The sequence below is a fragment of the Vigna radiata genome, chromosome 4 (assembly GCF_000741045.1).
Source record: "Vigna radiata var. radiata cultivar VC1973A chromosome 4, Vradiata_ver6, whole genome shotgun sequence".
In the NCBI taxonomy this organism is placed as follows: Eukaryota; Viridiplantae; Streptophyta; class Magnoliopsida; order Fabales; family Fabaceae; genus Vigna; species Vigna radiata.
This window is the reverse complement of record NC_028354.1, coordinates 17,084,741-17,105,555: the sequence shown is the minus strand read 5'-3', so window position 1 is coordinate 17,105,555 and position 20,815 is coordinate 17,084,741. Positions and strand designations below refer to the sequence as shown.

At 33.0% G+C, this 20,815-nt stretch overlaps 4 protein-coding genes across 4 annotated transcripts; 1 reads left to right on the top strand and 3 right to left on the bottom strand.

The window, feature by feature from the left end:
* Window positions 1–712: 712 nt before the first annotated feature.
* LOC106758854 (polyvinylalcohol dehydrogenase) lies at window positions 713–3,739 on the bottom strand. Its single transcript, XM_014641852.2, has 4 exons — window positions 3,539–3,739; window positions 2,990–3,456; window positions 1,428–2,028; window positions 713–1,334 (listed from the first exon to the last, which is right to left on the bottom strand). Exons 1-4 carry the CDS (start codon window positions 3,623–3,625, stop codon window positions 879–881), a joined length of 1,611 nt encoding a protein of 536 aa, XP_014497338.2. The 5' UTR covers window positions 3,626–3,739; the 3' UTR covers window positions 713–878.
* A 5,058-nt stretch (window positions 3,740–8,797) lies between these two features.
* On the top strand, window positions 8,798–10,859 carry LOC106758952 (polyvinylalcohol dehydrogenase). The gene is made up of 4 exons (XM_014641966.2): window positions 8,798–8,986; window positions 9,070–9,545; window positions 9,624–10,233; window positions 10,349–10,859. The coding sequence occupies exons 1-4, from the start codon at window positions 8,900–8,902 to the stop codon at window positions 10,799–10,801; spliced, it is 1,626 nt and encodes a 541-aa protein (XP_014497452.1). The 5' UTR covers window positions 8,798–8,899; the 3' UTR covers window positions 10,802–10,859.
* Window positions 10,860–11,057: 198 nt separating this feature from the next.
* Window positions 11,058–14,315, bottom strand: LOC106759018 (polyvinylalcohol dehydrogenase). The gene is made up of 4 exons (XM_014642031.2): window positions 14,140–14,315; window positions 13,535–14,007; window positions 11,698–12,301; window positions 11,058–11,607 (listed from the first exon to the last, which is right to left on the bottom strand). Exons 1-4 carry the CDS (start codon window positions 14,206–14,208, stop codon window positions 11,155–11,157), a joined length of 1,599 nt encoding a protein of 532 aa, XP_014497517.1. The 5' UTR covers window positions 14,209–14,315; the 3' UTR covers window positions 11,058–11,154.
* A 3,243-nt stretch (window positions 14,316–17,558) lies between these two features.
* Window positions 17,559–20,481, bottom strand: LOC106759068 (probable WRKY transcription factor 72). The gene is made up of 4 exons (XM_014642080.2): window positions 20,303–20,481; window positions 19,312–19,821; window positions 18,950–19,063; window positions 17,559–18,731 (listed from the first exon to the last, which is right to left on the bottom strand). The coding sequence occupies exons 1-4, from the start codon at window positions 20,351–20,353 to the stop codon at window positions 17,826–17,828; spliced, it is 1,581 nt and encodes a 526-aa protein (XP_014497566.1). The 5' UTR covers window positions 20,354–20,481; the 3' UTR covers window positions 17,559–17,825.
* Window positions 20,482–20,815: the final 334 nt, after the last annotated feature.

Sequence of the window (20,815 nt, the reverse complement as noted above, 5' to 3'; positions counted from 1 at the left end):
AAATAACTTCCGAATTAAATAATTCATAAAGGAAAAAAATTTGGTACAAGAATGCAGTGGGAATTTCATGGAGGTGTAAGAAAAAAAAACTGTCGAAGAAAATGTATCACAATTTTTGAGTTGTGCTTCAGTAAAAACATTTTCCTATACGCACAGATATCTATACTTGGATGACAACTGATCGGATCGGATACGGTTAGTGTCTATCCACAATTTGATTCGACAAAAAAATTCACCCACTACTTGATCTGATATTCGTAGAGATACCACTTAAACAATTTTTGCAGATATTTTAAAACTCGTGGATACCTATGAATATCCGCAAATATTTAGAAAAATATATTTTTTATAAATTATTAAAATAATTTAAATAAAATTACAAAAAATATATAAAATTAAATATAAATTAAATTTAACCTTATAAAATATAAATTAATGTTAATTTTAATTAAATTTAACTTAATAAAATATAAATTAAATTTTTATTTTCATTTTTTACGGATACAGATAGTATAATACTCGCACCTGACTCGTTTATAAATGGATATTAAAATACCAATTATCCACATGTTGTGAATTCGCGAGTATCAACTTTCTGTTGCAGATTTTATCCATAATATCTATGGGGCAGATTTTTTTTTATCATCGGTAATCTACACCTTAATATAGACATCAAAATCTATATATTAATTTAAAGATGGTACATAAACAATAATAGTAACATACGGATCTCATTTACATTCAAATCACATAAGTGCGTCCAAAACTCCAAGTAGATCTTGTTGTTTTGTGCCCATCTTATTCACAATAAAAACCATAAAACATGATATCATATGATCATGCGTCTTTATTTTGGTCACTAACCACAGAATTTATGCTTAGACACAAAAGGCAAAAAGCGAAGTTCCAGCAGTATAATTTCCAAGAAACAATCCAAAGCCTATCTTATATCCATTTCCAACATATATGCACCCATCACTGACAGACAAGCCACCGTACACCGATGATCCTGTCTCATACGACCACACAATACTACCAGTCTCAGCGTTAATTGCATAAATAGGTCCTTTGACATCTACGGATCCTGCAAACACAATGCCATTAGCTACAGAAACAGGACCAAAAGAAGATGCATTACTAGGGTTTTCTGTGGACCACAAGATCTTCCCACTCTTTGCCTCCATTGCTACCCACCCTCCACTTCTTGTAGTCTTCTTCGATGGTCTGAGGGTGAAGTTCTTGCGATCAGAATTACCAATGTTAGTATAAACCCTTTTTGTGTCACTCGCTGCTCCCCATGTTCCACCTCCTGCAACGCCTCCTGGTCCAGCTTCCTATACATATCAAACTTTTCAATGTTACGATGATGTAATACAGTTTAATGTATATTAATTCCTAAGTTTTTGAACATTCTTTAAAACCCTAACCGTGGACCAAATTAGCTTGCCGTCATCACGGTGCAAAGCCCAAGCAAAACCACTCTTTTGCACAGCAACAACAACATCGTGTTTTGTTTTGTTGACATGGATTGTGAGAATGATTGGTGCCTCCCCAAAATCAGCATCTGGGTTAGGACCAGGTGGACAATTAGGTGTTGACAAATTGCTGCATGAAAGGAACCACACATCGTACCCTCCGAATTGGTGGTACCATTTGATTTTTCCATCATCCAAGTCAAGTGCAAGGATTGAATCAGAGTGATTTTCTGGCTCAACACACTCATCAGGGTGAGTGGGTTGTGTTGCATTATTTTCTTTTTCTTGACATTGACGTATTTCCAAAGGGGCAGAATACAAGTTTCCAGTGGCAATATATACATGGTTCCTTGATGCATCGATGGAAGGGCTGCTTCCCCACACAGCTGCTCCAGCATATTCTCCTTTTTTTCCATGATTATCAGGTACCATGAAGGTTTGCCACAAAATAGCACCAGATTTAACATCTAGCTTTGAGAAGCTTCCTCGAAAGGTGCAACATTCTTCAGGTGTCAGACTTTCTTCTTGTGAAGATGTCCCAACATAATAAGCCCTGTATAGATTTCGAACTTCATGTGCAATTAATACTTTTACATTGATTCTTTTAAGGTGGTTTTGTGTGTGTCTGTGATCATTTTCTTTATATAAATGACACTTGAAAGTTACTCGTCTGTGTGGCACTTCATCCTTTGATTATTCCTCGAAGTAAATCTAGCTCATCATTCAATCAATTTGAATTTATATGAAAATTCGATTCTATCATTTCAGATATTTGTTTTTTACTATACAAGTCATAACCTACTTATAATATTTTAATATTTACATTATATACCCATCCACCATTGAATTATATTGATTTAACATGGATTCAACTATTAATGGCATAGAAATTGTTAACTTCCAAAGAATTGATGATGTATAATATATATATATATATATATATATATATATATATATATATATATATATATATATATATATATATATATATATATATATATATATATATTATTTTCCGGAGACCGCGTACCCGATAAATTAAATATAATTCAATGATATGGAAAGAAACGTTGAAAATTGTACACACTAATTTGTGAAATACTTTTCACAGTCAAACAACCAAAAGTCAGTGTTTTTTTTGGTTGACTTTCTTGCTTTTATCATTGAGAAACATAGTTACCATATTTTAAAACACAAATGCATATTATTTAACATCTCAACATCTCAGTATAGACTTACAATATAGTAGAGACGTCAAATAAATCAATCTTCTCGAATTAATACTAATATTAATGGAAATTTTTCGTATTTACTAGATATGCATAGATAATATTTGATTTTTTAAATTAAGGTTGAAAAGAAGAGAATTGTTATGATGGTATTCACAAAAATATAAGGGTTTTGGTATATTTTAGGGATGAGTTTGGGAAAAAAAATAAAAATAGAAATTAAGAGAGAAAGAAATATGGAACAAAGATTACGTTATAGAATATGGGTGAAAGGAAAGAACTGACCCTTTGTAGTAGGTTCCAGACATGGTGATAGCACTTGTGTTATGACTGTCCAAACGTGTCTTCCAAACTAACTCTCCTGTTGATCTTTTCACAGCAATAACAAGTGCAGGACCATATATTCCGACCAACAGAACATCATCGTCTGCTATAGTTGGTGTTGCTCTTGACACAGTCCAGTTAACACCTGGTACAAACCCTGTTGCACTTAGCCCCGTTAGATTTTGCAAGTTCTGCTTCCACACCAGAGATCCATCTCCTGTTCTCACTGCAAAAAGCTCTCCATTCCACGATGGAAAGTAGAGTATGCCATCAAAAATAGCTGGAGTTGCAGTTATGTCTTTGCCGGCTTTGAACTTCCACTTCAAACTTAAGTTCGAAACAGTTTCAACGCTGATCTTCTGCTCCTTGCTGGCATATCTTCTGTTGTATATATCCCCACCATGGTTTAACCAGTTTTGTGTCTTTTCCTGAAACCACTCAACAATATGTAGTCAGTGATTAAAATCAATAGTAGGAAACAAATTAAAGTTAGCATGGCACAGCTCTTACATGAGAAGCTTCGGATAATGAACTTGTTAGTAGGCATATTACAAGCATGGAAATTATAAAACATGTGATTTGCTCGAATTTTTCCATGATGTTATGAAGTTGGATGTGTGTAATTGTAACCTTCAGGACTTTCCAACCATTTATATATGTATGAAAGTGTAGTTGTTATTTTATAGAATAATTTTGTTTCTGAAAGTGTTTTTTTAACACTGTATGCATCATTTTGACAATTTATTTTTAGAAGTATTTTTGTGATTAAAGGATAAAGTATGTGTCATGTCAATGGGGGCGGCCGACTAATGCAATTCTTCTAATTCCTTCAAGATCAATACTTGTAGATTGATCGTTTAAATGAGAGCGGTTAATTTGATTCTGTCTACAGGCCTGGCTCTAACTTACGTCGAATAGGGTAAAAGATTCACACGGCTAAAAAGTTTATAAAAGCCATGTGGACTAAGATCACTGTATCGATTCTCTTCTAAAACATGGAAAAATATTAATTTTCTTAAAATATATTAAACTTTCAGTTTAGGCATGGCTCTCTCAATATTTAGAAAAATTTACCAAGGTCATTTGCTCGGATTGGTTTATTTCGATCTTTAGTCTATAAAGATCTATCTCCAACTTCAGTTTCAGTCTATCAGAATTAACTTTCAACTTGAGTCAGAAATTTGACCTAAGTTGATTCCATCAAATTTTATTGATTTTTAGTTAGATCAATTTGATCAAATATGATGAAATTCAATTAGGATTGACTCTGTCGAATTTGGTCAAATTTCAACCTAAGTCGTCGAATTCAATCAATTTTCAATTAGAAATGATAAGATCAAATTTAGTCAAATTTTGGTTCGAAATGACTTTGACAAATTTGGACTCTATTTGGAAAGGATTAACTTGAATTCAGACAAATTTTGGTAGAGGTTGACTTAATGGAATTCAACCAATTATTGACTAGTGACGACTTGGTCGAATTTCATAGAATTTTTTGTCTGGATCGACTCTGCCAAAATTATGCCAGTCCAGATTTAGCTGAATTTGAAAAAAATTTTGACCGAAGTTGACTAGATCGATTTGATCAAAATTCAGTCGGTGTTCTGACTTTCTAAATTCAGTCAAGGATGACTTGATCAAGTTTAGCCAGGTTTGACTTGATTGAATTAAGCTAAAATTTGGTTAGAGTTGTCTTAATAGAAATCCAGTCTAGGAAAACTTCACCAAATTAGGCCAAATTTCGATTAGGGCCAACTTGATGAAATTTGGCCAAAATTTAGCTAGTACTTACTTGGCCGAATTTGGTCAAATTTTAGTTGTGGCCAACTCGATTGAATTTGATTGATTTTTGGCTGGGGTTGACTCAGTCAAAATTAACCGAGGTAGACTCGACTAAATTTGGTCAAATTTCGATTGCGATTTCTCGATCAAATTCAACCAAAGATAAGCCAAATCAATATATGATCCAAGCTGAATGTGTTTTTTCTAAGAATTAATTAAAGTTTTATAGTATGACCAAACACATCTTAACTCCAACCCTTATCTACTTGAGAGAGAGTTTAGGGAATTCATAAATTTTTTTGGCCGTCTCATGTTGAGTGTTCTGAAAGAGGACTTTTTGAAAGATGAATTAGTTCTAATCTATGAATAATAGAATCAAGTTGACTAGTCTAGTTTACATTTAAATTCATTTTGTTTAAATAACTATCGATTTATATACTTCTTTAAAGACTACATGATAGGTATAATTTTGGTATTTTGGATGAGTTATTGTTATTGTGACGTGGGTCACTATTGGGATCACAACAATTAAACCATGCTCCCAGCAAAACATGGGAAAATGGAGAACAACTTTTGTTAGGCTCCATACAAAATATACTGCACATGGTTTTTCTTCATCATGGAAGACATCATCTTTTCTGCGCAAAGGAATTGGACAACAAATCATACTGCAAATAGACACCAATATTAAATGTGCAAGACAACGGCATAATCGAAGGAGCAAAGCTAGAAAGCGTTCTAAAAAATCAGAGAGTAATAATTTATTTGTTAGTCAAATAATCCGTTAATAGTGTTCTTATCCCTTACGAGAATGAGAGAATATTTTCTGGAAATTCTTTAAAGTTTGTAGAAGAATTTTGTCCTATCTATTAATTATTATTAGTCGAAGATTTGTCTCGATAGGATCTTATGTGGTAGAGTTTTGGTGCCTTCCAAATTTTCACTTCTTTAATTTTGTTTTTCATATTATTTATTGGAGAAAATATTTATGTGAGTTTTGCTTCAAATATATATTATATTGTTTCATATCATTCTTTTGTTTTCACGCTATAATGCAAACTTCTTACTTTATATGGTGATGTTTGCGGTGAAGTCACGATAAGATCGTGCTATTTTGTATAAAACTCCAAGTTTGTTGTTCTAAATAAAGAATTATAGTTTAAACAACTTTTAAAACCTATCATAGTCAACTTTTAACCACTTGACATGAATTAATATTAGAGATGAAATTCATACATTATTTTGGCCTTTTTCTAATTTTGAGAAAGTATTATTTTGATTATGGACATCTATTTTAAATTAGATATGAAAATAAGAATAAATAAATATATATTTGTCCTCTTATTTTTATTTATTCACATCTTAAATTATTAAAATATTTTAATTAATAAGATAATTTTAAAAACTTTTCTCTGTCATTTGTTTTATTTTCTTTCAAGATTGTTACATAAATTTTTATTTTTTTTCTCAATTATTAAAGTCATTTACTTATACATAATATTTAAATTTTTAAGAAATTCTTTCTAATCATAATTTTAATTACACATTTTTTTTATCTTATCTTTTTGAACGAGGTATCGTAATTTAAGAAAGTAACCTCAACATTGATTGAATATAATTGTTATACTCTTAAACTATTGAATAACATAAAACATTTATTATCACTTTTATCTATGATTTTTACCTTTTCATTTTTATTTAAATAATTCATTTTTCTTACACAATATTTCATTATCTCTTTTATCTATGATTTTTCCTTAATACATTTTTTTTTATTCAAATAAGTTTGTAAGAAAAATTTCAGTTCAAAAAATTAGTTATTATATAACTTTGACAAATTAATATTAAAATATTGTAAATATTTGATACTATATATATATACATACATACATACATACATACATACATACATACATACATACATATATATATATATATATATATATATATATATATATATATAACATGTGAAAAAAATAAAATAACAAGTTTTTCCATATATATGAAAAGAGTGATTGTATGAAAACATATATCATGATGTTAGGTTCACTTTATTTCTTATGTAAGAGGATTAAAACACCATAAGTGTTCTACTATAATTATTATTTAATTTTTTACTGATAAAAAATATCTTTAATATTTTTCATATATTTAAAAATACTAAAAACCTCGTTCGATATCTATTAAGTTTATTTGAATCTGTCGGAAACTGTGACGACTTAGTTTGTGTAAAGGTTGCTTAATAATGGAAAGTCAACTTGCATGTCTTTATTTCTTTATGTGAGTTCATTTTCGATAGGTATAACTTTATACCTTCCTTTACCATCCAAATTCATCACTTTCTGTTAATCAGTAAGAAATATATATAAGAAAAATGGATTCTTGAGAGTAATTTTTTGGGATGAATATTATTTATCACACTATAAGAAAAATGATCAATATAGATTAAAAAATCTGGTCCCAAAAATGAGGATTTTTAGTGATAAATTAATGAAATTATTGAAAAATTTAATGTATAATATTTGTAAAGAAGGAACAATATGCTTGTGAATTATTGAGTTTTATCTTAACCTTTTTGTGAGAGTCCTTGTAATTAAGATTTTTTAATCTTGGCATAATCCATACGAGTTGGAAGCCACTACCAATATACGAAAAAGATAGCATAAGTTATTTGAATGACAAACTCACATAGACAGATAAAAAAGTAAGAATGTGTGAGAATCGAAACTCTACATTATGTATAAGTTTACAGGGAGTTTAAGAAAACCGTTAACGAATAACTGAAATTTCAATTGTTGGGCTCCAAACAAGCTACATGGCGTGTTAGAGGATTCTTTCTGAACCGTATTCTTGTTCTATAATTATTGTCAGACTTTTAGGTCTTGTTCATTTGAATGAATTTGAGGAAGAGTAATTGAGAGAATTTGAAAGTAATTTTTTTGTTATTTATTTAAATAGATTTGGAAGTAAATAAGAGTAGATTTAGAAGTAAAATTTGTGAGAACTAGTGTAAGATTTAATTTATATAACAGATTAAAAAAATTTACTTCCACATTCAGTCTCACTTACCTTCAAATCTATTCAAATAAACAACAACAAAATTTATTATCAAATCCTCTCAATTACTCTTTTCCAAATCCACTCAAATGAACAAAGTCTTAACAATAATAATTCAAGAGTAGGAGTAGAAAATCAATTTTAACCGTCATAAAAAAAAGTTTTCTACAATTTGTTGATATAACATATAATCTCTCGGATATTTACTCATTCACATTCATTACAATCCTTAAGTTTTTATCACAATTTGTTATTTATAATTGATGAAAACATGATTTTTTTTAGCGTGTTAATCTTTGTATTTTAACACTTCTTCAAAATTCAAATGTGAAATTATAGTAATTTATTTCCTGTGGAACCATGTAGACACCAAATCCAAGCAAGCTGCCAAACACACATTAATGTTAGTATTGACCTTCACCAGGTTAGGCATGCATATTTACTCAAATTTTCCGTAGTCACATCAATATTAGATATATCAAGTGACAAGCTCACCAATTTATAATTGACCTCGATTGAGTTAGGCATGAATTGACTTTTTAAAGATATTTTCAAAATAAAAAAAAAAGTTATTTTTTAAAATTTAAACTATTTTTTGTGTATGGCGTAAGTTGTACAAGTTTCTAATAATTAAAAATAATAATATGAAATAAATTACGTTGAATTGATTTTGTTTAATGAAATGTTAATGAGATATTAATCCATGGAGTTTTAAATTCATATAATATATTAATCAAAGTGTTTTTTTTTAATAATTGATAAATTGAAATACACTTTACTTGGATTAGATGGATCATGGACAAAAGTTTTCTATTTAAATACTTTATATATTTTAATTTCATTAATCTCTTAATATGACAAGTCACATTTTGTTATATACTATTTATTAGATAACATTAACATAAAAGACTTTACTTTCAAACAAAAAAAGAAACCGTACCACTATTGTTTTCCTTATATTCGCAATTCTCTTCAAAACAAGTTTCTCAAACATATATATTGAAAATTGACACACCATCTGCAGGTTCAATCATGCCACTGCCATGCAATATGCACTTGTATCTTTGTCTGATGTTATTATATATCCATTCAGTAGTGGTCTTTGCAGCAAACTCTGATGTATGATATATAGTAACCCTCATTATATTGTTCGTGTACATATAGTTTTAAGGATTACTCATGAATTTTTGCGTTGGTTTTAGGTAGCAAGACACCAATCACAAGACTGGTTAAACCATGGTGGAGATTTGTTCAACCGAAGACATGCTTCCAAGGAGCGTAAGATCAGTCCCAAAACTGCACCAGACCTACGTATGAAGTGGAAATTCTATGCTGGAAGAGACATCACTGCAACACCAGCCATATATGACGGTACCCTTTATTTTCCAAGCTGGAATGGTAACATCTATGCAGTTAAAGAAGCTGATGGATCGCTTGTTTGGAAGCAGAACTTGGACAAATTGACAGGTTTGAAAGCACCCGAAGGCCTTGTTAATAACGTAAATTGGACAGTGTCACGCTCAACTCCTACAGTGGCCGGTGATTTAATGATTTTTGGAATATATGGTCCTGCTGCTGTTATTGCTGTCAAAAGAGCAACAGGTAAGCTTGTGTGGAAGACCATATTGGATTACCATCCTAAAGCACTCGTCACCATGTCAGGAACATATTACAAAAGGTCACTATTTGCGCATCTATTCGCCTTATTTTCTTAGTGGTAATGTTATAAAATTTGTTTATGCTCAACCCTCCACAGAGGTTACTACGTTGGATCATCTTCCTTGGAGTCACTTGTAACCCTTGACGAGTGCTGCACGTTTCGTGGAAGTGTTGTAAAACTTGATTCTGAATCCGGTGACATCTTGTGGAGGACCTATACGATACCAGATAACAATAACAGAAAAGGAGGATATGCAGGAGCTGCCGTTTGGGGAAGTAGTCCTTCCATTGATGAGAAAAGAAACCATGTCTATATTGGCACAGGGAGCCTGTATGCTGCTCCATTACGGATACGCCAGTGTCGAGAGAGACAAATTAATCGAACTCAGCGTACTCAACCAGATGAGTGTGTTGAACCAGACAACCACTCCAACTCAATCTTAGCCCTTGATTTGGATGATGGGAAGATCAAATGGTACCAGCAGTGTGGAGGCTATGATGTGTCAATCTTAGTATGTAGCGCTTCTCCCACACCTGGTCCTGATTGTCCTCCTCAAGCAGAGGAACCAGATGTTGATTTTGGTGAGTCACCTATGATGTTGACCGTATATATGAATCGAATCAAGAGAGATATTGTTGTTGCAGTCCAGAAAAGTGGCATTGCATGGGCCTTTGATCGCAATGATGGTCACCTCGTCTGGCATACGGTAATACATAATTTATAGTATGATAGTATTCTATTTTCATCTCCCCACCCTTTTCAACGAACAGTTGGTGGGTATTTCTATATCAGTTGAAAAGTTTATTCATTTTGTTTTGTAGGAAGCAGGACCATATGGGTTGGCAGGAGGTGGATCATGGGGTGCAGCAACTGATGAAAAGAGGGTTTACACGAACATTGTGAATTCTGATGCCCAAAATTTCACGCTCAGACCCTCAAATAAGATTACAACTGCGGGTGGATGGGTGGCAATGGAGGCTAACAATGGTAGAATTCTGTGGTCAACAGCAAACCCAGCTAACAGCACTGCTTATGGCCCTGTCAGTGTTGCAAATGGTGTTGTCTTTGGTGGATCCGCTGATAGAATGGGATACATATATGCAATTGATGGAAAGAGTGGGAAAATTTTATGGTGGTATAAAACTGGAGCTAGTGTCTATGGAGGCATGTCAATCAACAAAGGTTGCATCTATGTCGGCCATGGATACAATGCTGCTTATGGCTATACCTTGAACTTAACAGAGGGAAAGTTTCTCTTTGCTTTCTGTGTCTAAGAAGTTGCATCCTTGTATTACTTTTATTTTAAGGAATAATTCAGCTCTTTAGCTTTTGTAAAAAAGCTGTTAAAACTTTTCTATCTCTTTCAAAAAGTATGTGACAATCATAAATGGATTATTAATAAAACGAAAACTAGCATATATTTTCCTCTCTGTGTTTAGCATAGTTTTAAACATTTATTTATGCATAGTTAGTTTTATTTTCTTACTCAAATTATGATCACATAATACAATTTAGTCAAATTAACAACTCAATAAATATTTATAAATGATGTAACATAGCAATAGTTTTTGGTACAGATATACTGTTTTATTCATCCATTACAATACTAAAAATAACATTAATCACTTCAGACACAGAAGGCAAAGAGTGAAGTTCCAGCAGTTAAGTTTGTGGCAAACCCTAGATTTACATTATATCCATGACCCACATATATGCAACCGTTGCTGATTGACATGCCTCCATAGACACTGGCTCCTGTTTTATAGGACCACAAAATCTTCCCACTCTTTGCATTAATTGCATAAATGGATCCTATTCTGTCAGTTGATCCAGCAAATACAACTTCATTTGCAACACTAACAGGACCATTAGCAGTGCTATTACTAGGGTTTGCTGTGGACCATAGGATGTTACCTTTGTTTGAATCCATTGCCACCCACCCTCCAGTGGTTGTAGTTATATTTAATGGTGAAAGAGTAAAATTTTTGGCCCCAGAGTTTGCAATATTGGTGTAAACTCTCCTTTCATCGGTTGCTGCACCCCACGTTCCACCTCCTGCAAACCCACCGGGTCCAGCTTCCTGCACAGTATGAGTTTCTTTATCGGCTAAAAAGAAATAACAAACTTAAACTTTGGGAATAATCTTGTATGGAAATTATCTACTGTGTACCGTAAACCAAATGAGACTGCCATTGTTGCGGTCTAAAGCCCAAGCAAAGCCACTTTTCTGAACAGCGACAACCATATCTTTTTTGGAACCATTTACATATGTTGTCAGCATCATTGGTGCCTCTCCAAAATCAGCATCTGGGGTAGGACCTGAAGGAGGACAATTAGGAGTTGAAGCATTGGTGCATGCAAAAAACCACACATCATAGCCTCCTAATTGGCGATACCATGTAATGTTCCCAGAGTTCAAATCAAGGGCCAAGATTGAATTGGAGTGATTTTCTGGTTCAACACACTCATCTGGTTGAGTAGGCTTGGTTTGATTCTTTTGTCTTTCTTGACATTGAAGTATGTGTGATGGGGCAGAATAGAGGTTTCCAGTAGCAATATAGATATGGTTTCTATAAACATCAATGGAAGGGCTGCTTCCCCAAATGGCAGCGCCTGCATAATTTCCTCTAGTGTTATTGTTTTCTGGTAATACATAGGTCTTCCACAAGATGGCACCAGATTGAGCATCAAGTTTTGTTAAACTTCCACGAAATACACAGCATTCTTCAATGGTTGCGCCTTCTTCAAGTGAAGATGTTCCAACATAGTAACTCCTGTGGCGAGTTCAGAACAGGTGCACAGTACAAAAAATGGAAAAGTCAAAACAAGTAATTCAGAGGACTACTGAAAAATTCACTATAATAGGTGTGGATTTAAGTAATATGCATGGAGGTGAGGATTTGAGAAATATGCATGGAGTTTAAAGTAAGTGTGTAGTAGAATCATGCTCTAGCTAAGGGTAGACCAGGGGAAGATGTATGCAGCAATACATCAACACCTCTTCTGCATTAACCACCACATTTGAGGATCATTACCACTTTTTTGGTACATTCATTGTTAGTTCATACATATACTTCTGCACTCATTCAACCTATCAAAAGAAAAATCTTATATTTGTTCCACTACCTACTTTCTAGGACACTGCCTCCTCAAACCAGCCTAATTGATCTCAGATTCATACTTTAGCACAATCCCTTTTTTATGTTTTTCTCAAACCCCCATATTTGAATTCCAATGCCTTCTTCCATAGGCTTTTATTTTCGATAGCTAATATCCACTTCAACTTTGAAAACAAATCTTCTTTAAACAGTTTAACATCTTTAACTCCTATATATAATTCCCCATTTTATTTAGGCTTATATTTTGTATCCAAGCTTTATTAACTCTCCCATCACTTCCCAACTACATAAGATTTCCTTTTGCAGTCTCTAACCTCCTTCACTATCGAGAGACTCACTCAAAATAAGTATAGGAAAACTAAGGTATCAGACTTTCCCTTCTGACAGAGGACAATTTCCTCCTCTTCTGTCAAAATTAATGAAATTCGTTATTAATACGTAAAGTCAGAAGACAACCTCAAAAAAGAATAAATTATCTCAACTACTTTATAAACATATAAACAATGAAATCACTTGTGCATCCTTTCTTTAATTAAAATAAAATTTCATTAAAAATAATATTTTTAAACTAATGGAATGAGAGCGAGGAAGAAATAAGAAAGATGCTTCTACTCCAAACCATATATAGATGACAGAGCACAAAAAAATTAAGATTTTTTAATCAAAATGAATTTTTGAAAAACACCCAAAATAGAATGAGGTGTGTAGAATATATGTACCAAATATCTAAGTGTAATTATAACAAGATTTTGAATTAGGTATTGTAAGTGAACAGAAAAGTTGGTAACCAAACACTCCTTAATTAAGCTTATATGTGGGAGTTTGGACAGAAAAATCAGAACAGCTGCTAAGGAAAGAAGGCTAGAAGATATGAAGTTGTAGACTGACCCGTTGTAAAATGTCCCAGACATGGTGACGAGTGATGCAGGATGATTATCCAAAGTGGTCTTCCACACAAGTTCACCACTACTTCTTCTGACACCAATAACAATGGCAGGGCCATAGATTCCAACAATCAATAAATCCCCAGCAACAGTGGGAGTTGACCTTGACACTGTCCAATTTACATTCTGAACAAAGCCAGTTGCTTTTAAACCTGTCAGAATCTGCAAGTTCTGCTTCCAAACAAGAGATCCATCGCCTTCTTTAACTGCGTAGATGTTACCATTCCAGCTTGGAAAATAAAGGGTACCATCATATATGGCTGGTGTTGCAGTAATATCTTTGCCTGCATAGAATTTCCACTTCAAACGTAGGTTCGCTGCTGTTTCTGGACTGATCTTACGCTCTTTGTAAGCATATCTCCTGTTGAGCAAATCTCCACCATGGTTTAACCAGTCTTGTGACTCTTGTCCTTGCCACTAAAAACAAGAAACCAATAATCAGAACAATATATGTCTTGTGATTAATTTTAATTCATGAGTAAACCTTAAAACTATATATGCAAGTTCTACATTATAGACTTAAACGATGGTGGCATATGGGTATTATACATCTGAAGTTGCTGCAAAGACTGCTACTGCATAAGCACAAACCAACAGTGAAAAAAGAACTGAATGCATGCTGTATTTAGGCAGTGGCAATTGGCAAGATATGTTGGGAAAATTTAGCAGAAAGACACTCAATTATATGGAAAACGAAAGAAATGGCACAAGTCTGCATGATGACACGTCTTATCTAAAGTTCGTTGACTTTGAGTTTAATGCATGTTAAAATAATGATAGCGTTTATCTTCCCTTATAGAAAACCCTATTTCATAAATATTTCTATTATTAGAACAGAGATAAGAGGAAAAAGATAAATATTAAATTATGCATGGGATATTGAAACAAAGAAAAATAAATTAGGGAAAACGTTGTACTTCCTAATTTATAATTCTTTTTTTCAGTGCCGATAAAAAAATAATCTTTTTTTTAGCAATTGACTTTTTTTAAAAAATTATACAGAATAAAAAGATGATATGTCAGTCTTTATTTGTAAGGAAATCATAATTTAAGAAACTTAATTTGTTAATGTAATTTACAGTAACAAGATCGATGACCAAAATTCAAATTGACAATGTTTTGAGTTGAAAAAAGTACACCGACAATGTTTTCTTTTGCTTCACGTATAAAGTTTTATAGACCCAAAGATGAATAAAAGGTATCTTGGCGTATAAGAATGGAACATCTCTCCTTACAAAAGTCAACAAACAAACGTAATTAATTATATGGATTAGTGAATATATTATCTATTTAAATGTTTCGTGTATAACTTTTGTTTCGTTATTCATATTGTGAGTTGAATATGTGTTTAAAAAATTTAAATTAGTTAATTTGTTATTTTACTTAAAATGAGTTCAGATGGCCTTTTAAGTCAAAAGTCAAAAGAGAGTGTAAATTTGTAGAGTTTAGAAAATATAAAGCGGATATAAACTTAATTGGGATATTCATTTAGTTATTACAGTAAAATTATGATATCTGTTTAGTTTATGATTTAATCAGATTGAAATTTTCACAAGTTTTTGTTTGTGTAGTATGACTTTTTTTTATTTTGATCTGAGATATGTGATTAAAGAACTCGATTTCTATTTTATTTTAGGGTTTTTTTTCTCATTATTTATATTTAAGAATATTATTATTGGCTGGTTGTTCACAATTCTTGTATTTGTAAAAATTAATTGATTGATTTATATATGTAAATTTTAGTTTTTTTTTTTTCACAATAAAAATATTGGTGTTAACATTTTATAATTATTAATATCATTTTTGGTTTTGCTCACATTCTTGGAAATTTGAAAAAATGATTTCTATTGCCTATTTTGATATTTTATATTAACATTATGAAAAATAAAGTTTAGCATCGAGAGAGGGAAAGTAGCTTAATGAATGTAAGTAATATAAACTAAAAAGAAAACAAATTGCATATTTAGCTCTAAGTATAGGATTTGGTTACTAATTGATTAAATCATTAAAACTAACGTAAATCACTTGTACCGAAAGATTGAAAAACAATTTTAAAGTGGATGAAAGAAACACTACAAGAATCCTGCCAAACTTTGCAATGGTCATGGCACTGTTGCAGATGAGTTACAACTTGCCCGTAATATAACTATATCCATCTATCACAGTTTATTATACATAACATCCATCAGTAAAAAATAAATAAAATCTATGAAGCTCGGAGGTTTCAACCGAAGTCGTTTCCCTCTTCCGACGAGCCGCCAAAAGGAACACATATTGGTGCATACACGAAAATGTAGTAATTTCTGTAATAGGTTGCTTATAGATATGAGCAGTTGCGAGTATTACAAAAATCGTACAAAATTTTGTTTCGTATATGTTACGATAAAATTAAATTCTAGGGATTTATTAAAATTTTATTTTATTAGTTTTAGATTTATTAATATATAGTTTGATTTTGATTGAGATAAAATAAAGATATAGGTAGTTTTGATTTTTCATTTATTTAGGAATAATATTATTTTATTTTATTGATATAAGATAGAGATATATTAAGTACTTTTTCTTTCAAGTTAGTTGATATTTCATTGACCGTTTTTATTATTTGTAGTTGGTTCGGTGTTAATGTTCAATGACAATTAACCCAAGAGAGAAATAAAAAAAGAAAAAAAAGAGAGTTTTATACTTTGAGTATCCAGAGAAGAAAAAAAAAAGCGTTTTGAGAGAGACGACAAAAGTAGTCAACAGAATGAGTGTGCCACAATTGTCGGAAAAGATCAATTATGCTAATGGGTCTTTGTAGATGAAATTCTTCTTTGATCCCAAGATGTATGGGACATTGTGGAGGACAGGTACAATGAACCCGCACATGATGAGCATCAGATAGTGAACCATATTGCTGCATTGAAAAAAACACAGATCGTCTTTTTACTTTCAGTATAATGCAGTGGATGAATCGGGATTTCAAAAAATAGCGAATACAAAGTCAGCAAAAGAAGCATAGGAAATTATGAAGGTGACATATATAAGAGATAACCCCGTGAAGCATGCACGAGTACAAGCTCTCATAAGAGAGTTTTAACATATGAAGATGGATGAAAAGGAGGGAGTTGTCGAGTTTATAGTTCTAGTGCAAAAGATTACCTACCAACTTGGAATGAACGGAGATCTTGAGAAATCTGACAAATGATTTTGAAAATATCATGGTCACTATTGAAGAGACAAAGGATTTGCCAACTCTTACTGTGGAGGAGTTAGCTAGGTCATTAAAGACCTACGAAATGAGGAAGAAGAAGAAAAGGAGGGGACCGACGATCTAGCCCTATAGATACAATTTGGCTCGAATGAAACTCGAATTACTCAAAGCCGAGATCATGGAGGTAGAGGATAAGGAAGCCGAGATTTCTCAAGATCTTTTTCACAACCCGGTTAGGAGGCACATATTTTCCTTTCATTCCGAGTTGGTTGGTCATCTTTTGCACTCGACCTATAAACTTGAGAACTCTCTCCTTTTCATCCATCTCCATATGTTCAAATTCTCTTCTGAGAGCTTGTACTCGGACCTGCTTCATGCGGCTATCTCCTTTGTATGTCACCTTCAAAATTTCTCTTACTTCTTTTGCTGACTTTGCATTAGCTGTTTTCTCGAATCCCTATTCATCCACTGCATTGTACAGAAAGTACACTGACTCATCTCTTGCACGTGTTTTCTTCAAAGTTGTCATATGTGCCAACGTCTGTCTTCCACCATATCTCAATCGTCTTGGGATTTCAATAACGCCTTTATCCGTAAACACCAATTATCATAGTTGGTTTTTCTTGTTAATTGTGGCACATCATTTCGTTGACTACCTTTGCTTGTCATCTCCTTTACTCACAAAAAAAATCAAGCACTCACTTTTTTTTTTCTCATGGTATTTATTTTCCTCTCTCTCCCTGCAAAGCTATGATATCACTTCGTTTAAAAAAAACGTGACCCAACAAGTTCAACCTTCTACTTATAAATATGAGCTTATAGACATGAGCAATTGCGAGTATTACAAAAATTGCACGAAATTTTGTTTTTGATACGACAAATATATATTCATGAAATGACATGGAATAACTAGAATGAAGGGAGACAACATTCATTTCTACGCGTTCTTTTGTTCTAAACTTAATCCTAGTTAGTGGGGTCCTACTTTTGACGTGAAAGAATAGGATCTTGAACCTTGGCCACGTTAAAGAGGAAGAGAGAGCTAGTGATGCGTGTTCATTTCTGGAACATAGCGGTTGATCTGATTTGTAACATTCTTGGAGAAAGAAAATGGCAATGGTGGTTGGAGAAGAATGAAGTTTCCAGCCTCGGAACTTTTAGAGGCCAAACTTTTTAAGTAGCCTGTTAAGCATCCTTTCCCGTTCTGGTTCAAGGGACTAGGTGAAGCCAATTGAAGATGCTCCCCAAGTTTTAAGTTCAACCCTGAACCAAGAACATTCTCTGTTACTTGTTGTTTATCACCGTTTGATCCACGTTCAACAATTGATGAAACTGCAGCAGCTATTACTGAACGAAAACTCGGGTCTGTGCTGATTGCTTTGGTTATTGTTTCTGCCAAAGCATCTCTGGAAGGAGTTTCGTTTTTTGTGCATTGTTGGTAGAAATGTTGTTGCAAATTATTTGGATGCATAATTGTCCTGGTGGGGACTTTGTCAATTGCTGTTGTGGTTGTGGCATTATCATGGAACCCCTTACCCCAAATGGATGGTATGAAGTTATGGTCCGGTGAACAAAAGCTGAGACTAGCTGAGGATCTTGGGTTTGAAACTGGAGCCATGGTTGAAGTTAAACCACGGTGGAATTGAGTTGATGAGGAGGAAGGAGCTGAAGAAGTAAGGTCTAGAGTGATTGTTGAGAACATATGTGGTGAGGCATGGTTTGGAGGTGAGAAGATTTGTTTGGCTCTTGATAACTGGTCATTGAAACTTAGACCATTTCCAAAAGATGCTGAGATGTGGCTTGAAGATGTTGAAGAACCTGACAGTAGCATGGATGCAGCAGCAGAAGTGGTTGAAGCCATGGCTGTGGCTGAGACTGGAAGTGGGTGGTTATGGCTTCCTTCATAGGTTGTGATTAAGATGGACAGGTCCTGGGAACACCTTTGTACCTGAAATGCATTAAATTTGGGTTTTGTTATTCAATGATATATACATCTGAAACAAATTCAATTAGTATACAGCAATGCTAATGCACATATATGAGCTTGTATGTTTTTCCACTGATATTCGAGATCAAAGTGCACTGTTTTCATATTATCTTTTTAATTGATGTTTATGTAAAAATATTTTAAATTTACAATGCATACACTTTAAACTATATAAATACCTGTTTCCTAACTGGGCATGTTGGTGCCACTGTGCAACGATAGTATGCCCTCGGGCATGGATTTCCCTTTGCTATCTTCTGTCCATATTTCCTCCACTGACACCCATCATTCATCTGTTTGAAAAGCACAAGGATAGCTATTAGACAACAAACATAACAAAAGTATATTAAAATCAAATAGATTACAAGAATGAAAATATAAGTGTGCAGTATTGTTTTCACAAATACTAAGAAAAACATCACTTTCATTTTTTCTTTGTTACTGTTCTAAAAAAAATATGGTTTTTATTTTGAAAACAATTAAAAACAAAGTAATATTTTTATGACTATTTATCAAACAAAACATTTTCTTTGATACTAACCGTGGGAGTATCACATCTAGCTCTCACAGATACTCTTGCTCTCTTGGCTGGCATTTGATCTGAAATGTCGGTATTTACATTTATCACTTTTGCTGATTGATTTGTTGACAGTGTTCCTTCTGTTTCCGTTTCCTTTGGTTCTTCTGAGCTATTCCTCGGACTCAAATCAGACACCATCTCCATCTCCAACATGTGTTTGGAGTCTAATCCAAGAGTAAGGTTGGGTCCAACATTATCTTCTGTCGGTTTGTCAAAGTCTCCAATTCTGGCCTCCTTCTTAGGTTCCGTTGGACTCCTTCCAAGGCAAAGTGAGACAAACTCAGGCTCTTCGCTTTGATCTTCATGGGAAGTAACAAAACCCTTCTTTGGAACATCTTTGTGAAGGATGTCAAAGAAACGGAGTTGAAGAGATTGGTAATCCTTTTCTACTCTTTCCAGCGTCTTCTTCAATCTCTCATTTTCTTCCTTCACCTCACCCATCTCAGTTTTAGCAGATTTTACTTTATCTTCCTAGATTTCGAAACAACGATAATTACAATAATCAGCCATTTCATCCCTCAATTTATCATCCACACAGACTCGCATACCACAAGACAAAAGTACTTTTCAAAGACAACCAATAAATTTAAAATTCGACAAACTTAGGTTTATGTTTCATTATTTAGAATGACATATATATATATATATATATATATATATATATATATATATATATTCATGCTAAACTACTGTGTGGTCTGTTCATACAATGGTTGGTCTATTTGAGGTCTACATAACAAGAACAGAAACCTCTCTAGACTTTCATATAACTCTAAGCAAAAAGTTAATTTATTGAGTCATATGATGTAAGAAATATCCTGAGACTGAAAATGGTATATATAATCAAAGTTAAAAGGATATTCATGAGTGCAAAAAAAAGAAAAATTATTCAAAAATAGTAGTTTTCACAGGAAGAAAGAATTGGAAAGGAAAAGAAGAAGCATATATATACCTGTGTAACTCTCTTCTCTTCTATCTCTGGAGGATTACTAGGGCTAGACATTTTTTTGCTTCAATTAGTACTATTTCTCTGGCTGGTAGAACACCCTCAAACTCACAGATATAAATGCCATATATACACAACAGACGCCCTATATATTACAAACCAATCGACTCTAAGTTAGACACGGTACAAAGACAATTAAACAAATACAAATCCAGAGCTCTCTAAGCCCCTTCAAATGTCAACACCGAATTGCTAAGATAATTTGTGGGAGTTTTTTTTTATTAATTATTGAAAGGTTAAATTAATTAATTAGTCTCCCAAATCTGAGTCATAAATGATGCTGGAAAGGAGAAATTTGACACACAAATTGTGCATTGATTAATATTATGGTTGAAGCTTGGTGGTGGTGAGAAGACGTCACATGGGTATGTGGTCAAAGTTGTAAGATGTAACCAGTTATTAGCCATGGCGGCGAGTGAGACCTCTGAATATTTGTCAATGGTGAAGCCTTATTACGCG

Excerpts from the sequence above, each read along its gene's own strand:
- LOC106758854 (XM_014641852.2), bottom strand. The coding sequence starts at position 3,625 with ATGGAAAAATTCGAGCAAATCACATGTTTTATAATTTCCATGCTTGTA. Across the intron at positions 2,029-2,989 it reads TCTGGAACCTACTACAAAGG|GGCTTATTATGTTGGGACAT; the intron begins GTCAGTTCTTTC and ends AAATCTATACAG. Across the intron at positions 1,335-1,427 it reads GCAAGCTAATTTGGTCCACG|GAAGCTGGACCAGGAGGCGT; the intron begins GTTAGGGTTTTA and ends TGATATGTATAG.
- LOC106758952 (XM_014641966.2), top strand. The coding sequence starts at position 8,900 with ATGCCACTGCCATGCAATATGCACTTGTATCTTTGTCTGATGTTATTA. Across the intron at positions 9,546-9,623 it reads TCAGGAACATATTACAAAAG|AGGTTACTACGTTGGATCAT; the intron begins GTCACTATTTGC and ends AACCCTCCACAG. Across the intron at positions 10,234-10,348 it reads GTCACCTCGTCTGGCATACG|GAAGCAGGACCATATGGGTT; the intron begins GTAATACATAAT and ends TTTGTTTTGTAG.
- LOC106759018 (XM_014642031.2), bottom strand. The coding sequence starts at position 14,208 with ATGCATTCAGTTCTTTTTTCACTGTTGGTTTGTGCTTATGCAGTAGCA. Across the intron at positions 14,008-14,139 it reads TCTTTGCAGCAACTTCAGAT|TGGCAAGGACAAGAGTCACA; the intron begins GTATAATACCCA and ends TCTTGTTTTTAG. Across the intron at positions 12,302-13,534 it reads TCTGGGACATTTTACAACGG|GAGTTACTATGTTGGAACAT; the intron begins GTCAGTCTACAA and ends AACTCGCCACAG.
- LOC106759068 (XM_014642080.2), bottom strand. The coding sequence starts at position 20,353 with ATGTCTAGCCCTAGTAATCCTCCAGAGATAGAAGAGAAGAGAGTTACA. Across the intron at positions 19,064-19,311 it reads CTAGATGTGATACTCCCACG|ATGAATGATGGGTGTCAGTG; the intron begins GTTAGTATCAAA and ends CTTTTCAAACAG. Across the intron at positions 18,732-18,949 it reads CATGCCCAGTTAGGAAACAG|GTACAAAGGTGTTCCCAGGA; the intron begins GTATTTATATAG and ends AATGCATTTCAG.